Source organism: Apaloderma vittatum, unplaced genomic scaffold (genome assembly GCF_000703405.1).
Source record: "Apaloderma vittatum isolate BGI_N311 unplaced genomic scaffold, ASM70340v1 scaffold1188, whole genome shotgun sequence".
Classification (NCBI taxonomy): domain Eukaryota; kingdom Metazoa; phylum Chordata; class Aves; order Trogoniformes; family Trogonidae; genus Apaloderma; species Apaloderma vittatum.
Genome location: NW_009732291.1, coordinates 4,784 through 13,538, shown reverse-complemented (window position 1 = coordinate 13,538; position 8,755 = coordinate 4,784). Strand labels below are relative to the sequence as shown.

Here is an 8,755-nt window from a genome sequence, read left to right as displayed (position 1 = left end):
GTTACTTATTTCAGTGTGCTGTTCAGAAATGTTCCAAAGGCCTTAATAAAGCAGTGTGAAATGTTAAGTGTAAGCCATTATGCAGAAGTAGCAAATGAGATTCAAAGGATTTCAGCATCGCAGAGAAGTCCATGGCCATAGGAGAAAGAACATGCATTACCACCATTCAGTTTTTAGCTTTTGAGTGGTTGAAACAGCCAGCTAATATCCCTATGCTCCCTATAAAGACAACCTGAAGAAAGATTCTAATGGATAACTTACTGGGGTTCTGCTACATGTGATATAATTATTATGCAAAGGATCAGTTATATCATCTAATCTTACCTACCTAAACTGCATCCTGTCAACATTCCTTCTGTAATCAATGGGAAAGGGCACATCTAAAGGTAAATTCATCACATCCTAAGTGGGCAGCAGGACAGAAAAGATGACAGTCCTCTGGGGATGATTTTTTTTCCTGTTGATTCTAGAGAAGACTATACAACTTAATATTCAATATGAATTAATGGTGTAAGGCAGAAAACTGAGATAAATACCAACCTACAAGTAAGGATATCAATACCACTGAGATAATGCTGCCACGCACTAGTGAACATGGTAAAGCAGCACAGAGCTGTATGAAGTACTGTTTTGTTGCTTTGGAGTGCTGACAAAAGCAACTGATATGTGAGCAAGACTTATCCTTTTAAATCTAAGATAGGAATGACTATTGTTCAGCAAAACACAGCCCAAAACAGCTTGGAAGAGATCTGTAATGCGTAAACTTTCTGCATCGTAACTATTGTATGGCACCATTTTCCAGAGACCAGATTACTAAAATTTCTTCACGCTTTGCCTTTTCATCTGATTCCAATAGTATAACAAAAAACTAAGTTTACAAAGCCACCAAAAGCACACATTCTTCATCATAACAGTGGCATGTATCCTGGCATGACTTCAACCAAGCAAATGCATTTCTTCTCTCAGTTGAATAATGCAATGTTCACTAAAGATGCACAGGATCATGTAGGACATAGTTTTGTAAAACCCCAAATATAGGCATAGCAGAATTATTAAAAGCCTATGTTTTCCTTTTATGTTGAACAGGCAGCCAAATTCTGTTTGCTAAACATTTGCCATTGAAGAGAAGAGGCTGTTTTATAGATCATGGACTGATTATTCACAGAAACATGTCTCTGGAAAAAGACAAGCACTAAAGAAAGCAGGCGCTGAACTTTATCTTACGGTGAAAACTAAACAAGTAAAGGGCGAAGAACAGATAAAACAATGCTTCTGCACAAAAATATTTATGCTGCAGTGCATTCAACATGAGTCACTGAAAGTCATGATGTTGTAAAAAAGACAAAAAAAAATGTAATTATAACATATAATAGAACTATAGGCTGTAGACATAAAAAGCAATCTATCTGATACATTCATCAGTAGCTGAAGTAATGCAAGAAGATATCAGTCTTCCACTTCATGGAGGACATGATCAACTGGTAGAGAAAGCAGCAGGAAGGATCGTCAGTTTAGAAGACAACATACATGACTAAGTGGTTGCATATGTTTGGCACTCAGGGAAATCTGAGAACATGATAATGATCTTCAGATACGTAAAATATTGCTTCAGAGAAGAAGCCATCTGCTCTGCAAGATAGGAAAGACAACAGTAGGGAAGACTGCAATAAAGAGACTGGACATAAAAGGCTTCTGACTGACAATACAGTGTAGATCTAGGGGATATTATGTGGGACATTGTTTTTCAGAACTTCGGCTAGCAATGGCATAAGCACAGTGGTTCTGTTGTAGGACAAACTACAAAACTATGTTTGAAGTCTCTTTCTGCTCTGCTATGGCACAACACACTCCAAATTTGACCGAGTATGTGGAGTGTGGCTGAAAAACACCACCTCCCAGTGTCTCTATTTGCTATGCCTTCCTCTCCATACTTTCACCTTTGCAAGCAACCTTCAGACAACTGGCTTTGTCATTTTCTGTTTCACAGCAGCTGGAAACCATCTAGGGATGTTTAGCGCTTTCTTTTCAGCAGTTGACTACTCCTCACAGAACAAAATGACTAACCATCTCTTTTTCAATATGTTTGTAGGCGTCCATTAAAAAACACGTGTGCTTGATCAGAGAGACTTAAAATCACTTATATATGCTGAGCAGACAAAGCACTATAGAATTTTAGTACCAGCTATTTGTTGCATTCTGGTTGCAACAGATATATTCTTCTAAGTATTGTCATCCTAGATACTTGGACAAGATGCCACTAGTAGCAACACTAACGATGATGATTTTTCATTGAGATTGGCAAAATCACCCTAGAACTTCTGTGATATGAATGTGTACTTGAAACCCTTCCTCTCCTTTTCCAATCTGCACTATTTACAGCTATGTTCACTGTCAGAAGTAAAAATGGTATGCTAAAAATAAATATATATGGAAACCCATATAGGATCATAGGAGGGCCAGTGCAGTTTGTAGTTTCAACGGGTGTTAGCAGGCTAAGGTAAGTTTGAAGCATCACTCCCTGTCACACTAAGGTCTACATTTTACTAAGTTAACAAATACAAGACTCACATACTGGGAATCTTCGGTGTGACTTGTATTTGTTGTATGTTAGCTAATTGGAGGTAAAATAAGAAAAATATTGATGAAGGTGGCTTTTGAGGGGTTATCTACCTTCCATTTAAATATTGATTGTACAGAACATCCACTTTGCAATTATTCTATTAAAAATCTGTACAATGAAGCTGAAGTGCTAGGAAGTAGAGAAGAGCGCAAAGAGGTAGATATTCTTCAGAGGAAAAGTCTTCATCTGGAATGAATGACAAGTCCAGGTATTGCCTCAGGTTCAGACAAGGTAAGTTTTTTAACCTCTCAAAGATGATTTTTCAAAGAGTATTCACATGGTGAAAACTGTGGGCAGAATGTAGGTAAGCCTAAAAACAGCTACCTTTGAGCTGTGTGTGTGCTTCTACATCATATAATAAAAATGTGAGATATCAATTTTGAAACTATCTTTGAGAGGTAAGACTCCATGGCAGAAAAAAAGATCTGGAACTTTAATGTCTAAATATATAAAGGTTAGTGTTTGGCTTTGGGGTCTTAGAAAGAAATTATACCAGTAAGAAGCAAGAGGTGGAACATAGCACTCCGAAGGGTTAAAGTTAACTTAGTCTTCCACCAATCACCCTCTGGTACTGTGTCTTCATAAATTTCCCCCATTTATGGAGTGTTTTTGATGGCAGGCAATTCTTTGTTGAAAGTTAAGTGCTCTTTTATATGAATAAATAAAGAAGGCTTTGGTTTGAATGAATACATTATTTTGACAAATGTTTATTGGAAACCCAATTATGGCTTCATAAATCAGCACTATCTGTGGTACATCAGGTGAGCTCACCCATGCCATCAAATGGCACATTGAATATTAGTAGGATAATTAAAACAATTCTGTTGAATATTGTCCCTCTTACCCAGGTCTGACAGTAGTCAAAACAGGAAGAAATTGTTTATTATTTTTATTTAACTTATTAAAATACTTCTTGTAAGATGTAATGGACATACTTAACAAAAAAAGAAAAAAAGAACATTTGTTTTCAATTTGGAGTTAGATTAAAATGACAAGGTCAGGCACAATGCATGAACTCAGTGGCAGCTGAATTTTAAGAGTAGTCAGGGAACAGAAAGGATATATATGAAGGCTATTGTTTGAACTTTACACCTCAGTGAAGTACAGCTCTGTTTGTTTTGTCTCAAGTGGTCGCTGATAAAATGAAATGTGTCTAGAGTGAATTCATGTACTTCCTTGTCCTCCCTGCTACAATGACTTTGAGTTAGAATGACCAAATTAATGAGAAGCCAATTTCATAGCTGTGAAAATGAAGGGAATCACGTGAAAATCTCAAACTCAAGGTCAAGAAGAAAGGGAGGAGGATAAGGTTTAAAGTAAATAAATAAAAGTCTACTGGGGACAAATTAATGGGAATTCTCATCTCTTGAGGCTCCCTGACTGATGACAGCAAGATGGAGACATTTACAGTATCTGTAGCAGGACACCAAAGTTCTGGTCAAGCTTTCCAGTTTTAGGATATGGCTAAATTTATAACCCCTAGGACTTACATGGACAAAGTAGGGACTGAAATCAAGTAATTTGGTTTGGTTTGTATTTGAATTAAGGTGATACGAATAGCCACCTAGTTTCATTTCTTACCTGCTCAACTTCATCATAACATTCTCGGTGGCACAGAAGAGGGAACGAGGAGACATAGGGAGAACAACTGAAGGCAGTGCAATATTCAGCATTTCTCCCATGAACGAAAATGAGTGTTAGAAGCTGGCCAGAGAGATGACAACACAGCACTTTATTTAGAATTTGTTATTTCACTGAGAGGAAAAAAAAAAACCAAACAAGCCTTTTGTGTTGTTGTTGTTTGACCAGAAACTAACCTTTCTCCAGAAAAATTCCAGCTCCAGATTTCTGGCACCTGGCAGCAGAAAGACAAGCTGGAGTCCCCAGAGCTGAGGCTCCCACACTAGGACTTCTCAAAAGCTTATGTTTCCTCAGAGATCTGCTTCTCAGATAATACACAAAGTTTGAGGTCTTCTTCCAAATAATGGTTAGAAAAAAATTTGCAATTTGCTGTAAGATGAGATAATATTCTTCCTTTTCCATTCAGCCTTATCCCAGTCCCTTCTCAGGATTTCACATGAACAAAGAATAAAAATATGCGAAGCAATATAGGGATAGGTTACACTATTTAGGAACCTATTTTTTCATGGCAAAATAAGAGTACACTCAGCCTAGAACCAGACATTTTGCTGCCAAGGGTACCGTCACGAGTAATAAAGACTCTGTAGATAAAGGAGATAGAACTTGAGGCAATCACAGTGCATGAAGCAGGATGGAGCCTTGGGCTTTTTCTCTTAACCCAAGCAGCCATTGCAGGGCAAACAAATCTGGAAATCTCTTTCCCAGAGTATGTCTTAACTTCAGGATCCGTGTTCTAGTTACCCTAAGATGGAAACAAGGGATTTTAGAAATTAAGTCTTCTTACTATGCTGCTTTTTCACGTGTATCCCTCGAAAGGCAGACCATTCAGTACAAGCTATGCATCTAGAGATTAATTTCCTTAAATAGGATTAAGGACATGTAAATGGTTGGCCTGTGAAAAGAACTTATGGAAATGGGACAGGAAAGAAATACTTTTAGTAATTTTCCTGAGAACTGTGACAGGAAAAAGGCAGTCTGCAATCTGTGGACTCAACATAAAGGGCACAAGACATAGCTCTTCAGCACCCTGTCAACGAAAGCATCAGCCCTTCCCCCAAAGTTTTAGGGAAGTTTGCTGTCAGTCAATAACGCTAAAGATTTGGTTCCTGGCAGAGATTATCAGTTTTTCTTATCTCTACACTCTTTTCTCGAATACTGTTCCCTCCCTTTGCCTGTGGCCACTCTAACTGCAAATGTGAACTACCGGAGAGTGAAAGGAGGGGAGAGGAAACGACCCAGTTCGCAAAATTAATATTTAAAACACAGGAGCTCTGAAAGACTTCCCCTCAGTTTCTGAAGAAGCTGTAGCTATTAACCTTATTTCCTTTGTTGTTGATCTAGCTTTTGAACATAGATCTGAAAAGTTGTCTAATTTCACTCCACTCTTTTTGAAAAAATCTTGATCAACAAATTGGTTAATCCATCATTTCCCATCCCCTGTGAGTGTTATGCATCAGAACAACTGCTTCTCTTTCTTCCAGTGACAAAGGCAAAAGAAGATGTACTACTGCATACCTTGCATAACCTTCTATTTCAGTGGAAACCAGCTTCTAAAGTGCTCTACATCATAGAGCTTAAAGGAGAGGAAAGCATCAATGAAGATAGTGTTTCCTTTATATGCAAAACTTTTGTTGCCATCCATAAATCACTCAGGCTGCTGTTACAATCCTGAACAAGTTGGCATCTCCCCTAAGTACAGCAGGTTGTGTGAAAGATTAGCAGAACAAAAACAATAGAGGAGTCATTAAAACACCTAGAATATAAAATGCATGGTAATATCTCCCCAGACTTCATTGTGGCAAGACAGTGATTGAACCATATATCAAAGCTATTCTTCTTCAAATGATTTTTAGGGAGAAGGCAGTACAGTTTGTAACTTTGATCATCTAAAGAACTGCAGCTCTTATACTAATGGGAAGAAGCAGATAACTGATCGCTGCCCTCAATTACTTCAAATGCACTCCTTTTTCCTTCTAGCAAGACAAGATTTTTAACAGAATCAACATAAATAAAGAAAATATGGTTTTAATGCCAGATTTTATTAACTTTAAGCTTTTCCTATGTTTTAATTGCATTGCCAAAAACTAAAGCAGTGGATTGTCTTGAATAGATAGACCAAACTGGTTCTTTTTCAAAAGTAACTTGGACCAGCATGTAGAGAAATATTCATATTATAAAGGCTTTGTAGAGTATCACAGAAAACAATAGTTATTCAGAGACAATAACTCCAGTCCATTATGAACTGCTCAGTGTTGATACATGTGGGCCAATGACAGAGAAACAGACTCTCCAGCAAGTATTTGCTTTGAAATACATACACACAAAAAAAATCTGTACTGTTCACTGCATTATGAAATTTTGAAATCTATCAGTTTTCACTCTACTGTTTTGTCCTGCCTCTCCGTCAACTTCATCTGAATACGCTTGTGGTCTGCAATAAGCAGTGGGATGAAAGCACATGTAATAAACAACAAGAAAAATAATACCCAAAACCAGACTAAAAATAGTTAGGATGCTCACAACTGTAAAATGTATTTCTTTGATAATTGGAGGTTTCCAGACCGTGTATGCAAATAAAATACCTAGAGTTACAACAGTCTGAGTAGTATAATAAATAGAAGTGCAAACTTTTGTTTTTCTCCCCTTTATGTTAAAAAAGCTAAAAACTAGAATGATTCCAACAACAATTCTGTACAGATATTCCATCTTCTTAGATTTGCAAAATGTTGTATGTTGTGTCAAAGTCCAGGTGAAGCCACAGATCCAAAGAAATGTCAGCAGTATTACAGAACTTCTAACACTTAGTAGAGTGATCAGTGAAATAATGAGTATCCAAGAAGTGATGGTAAGCAGTTTATAGAAGAGATACACTAACTTGGGAAGCCCATGAAGTTCATCTTTACCAAGTAGAGATTTTCGTAATGATATCTGATAATCAACCATCGAAAAGGAGATACCACAAAAAGACACAAAAATGGCAGCATCTAAACAAAACATAAGGAAAAAATATTAAGCTAAAAAAAAAGGTAGTTATTTTGTATTATAATTTCTGTATGAACTTTTGGAAAATTTCATGCTTTCTTAACACTTCTTTTATAGCAATTTTATATTTATTCTGTGCTCCTTAACAAGTCACCTTAATTTTGAGATTCAGTTTAGTTACCTAAATCTAGGCATCTAATGCTTTTTGGTATGTTTAGGTTACCCTGCCCAGCCTCTGGATGTTAACGATCTCACATAAGTTGTAAATCATGTTTGCCATCTCCATACACAGATGACTTACAAATTCCAAAGTATTGTAAATAGCCCATAAAAACATAAGTTTCAGCAACTGATATAGACTCAGGAGTGTCCATAACATAAAAATCTTTAGCTATGACTTGATCATTTATGTGGTCATATTTAAGAGGAGATTCATCTGTCCATTTTGTCTAACTATTGACTCTATGGGCTATGAGGGAACACTAGGCAGCAGTGCAGGTCTCTTATCTGGTTAAACAAACTCCAACCCTGAGTAAGTAAATGTTTTGCTAATAATTGTACTAGTTTCAGAGCTGGAAATGGTATAGCTGCTGTCTTACTTCTGCGAATTTAATGAGTATCTCCTCACCACACTGCACCCTGCAATGCTGACATATTCTTAGATTTTTTATGACTGTCTCTTATCTGTAATATGGATGATAGTAGTGACAGCTCACAGGGATGCTCTAAATATGTTACTGATTTCAAGATGTCCAGTTAGCAGTTTTAAAACAAAACTTGTGCAAAAGCACACAAAAGAAACAGCTCTGAAAATTATACAAAAATTGTATTCCAGAGCTTATTTTCAGGTGATGTATCGTTATGTTTCTATTAGAGATTATGACTTGCTATGGTGACATTTTCCTTCTCATCGATTTAGCAGAATGGACCATCTACTAGACAGAAATCCTAGTTAGAATTTAGTTAAATGCAGAGGAACTATATAGCAGAGTGCACGTTTTACAAGGTATGTTTAAAATATTATCAAATCACATGAGTTATCTTTTTAGGTAAAATACTCAACTTGCAAATTGAGGAGAAAGACAGACTCACATTGACAAAAATTATTTTTGCCGTGTTGCAGGAGGATGTAAATCTGGACTAAAAGCTGTGGTGTGGTCTCAAGAAAACTCTTGAATACTCTGAGCATGTTAATATCAGTCACTACATCAATGGCTTGTTTCTGAATTAAGTTAGGAAGGTCTGGTTTTGATGCATCTCTGCTGCTTTTCTGTTTAAATGCGGCTTGACAGCCATACTTCAGAGCAAAATAGTATCTGTAAGAAAAGGAAACTTGATTAGACAGCATTTTATAGAAGTGCAACTCAATAAAATGATACAGCCTAACAAGGATTTTCCCCATTTCATTCTTCCTTCACATTTTATCTTTGAATGTAATCCTGCAGCTTCTGCTGAGACAAAATTTTGTCTGATATCGGCCTGATATCAGTGATACCAGATAATCATTTAAGC

General features: G+C 36.8%; 1 protein-coding gene across 1 annotated transcript; it reads right to left on the bottom strand.

Annotated features, from left to right (window-relative positions):
* Window positions 1–6,601: 6,601 nt before the first annotated feature.
* On the bottom strand, window positions 6,602–8,555 carry XKR9 (XK, Kell blood group complex subunit-related family, member 9). Its single transcript, XM_009875458.1, has 2 exons — window positions 8,336–8,555; window positions 6,602–7,245 (listed from the first exon to the last, which is right to left on the bottom strand). The coding sequence occupies exons 1-2, from the start codon at window positions 8,430–8,432 to the stop codon at window positions 6,602–6,604; spliced, it is 741 nt and encodes a 246-aa protein (XP_009873760.1). The 5' UTR covers window positions 8,433–8,555.
* Between the last annotated feature and the right edge of the window lie 200 nt (window positions 8,556–8,755).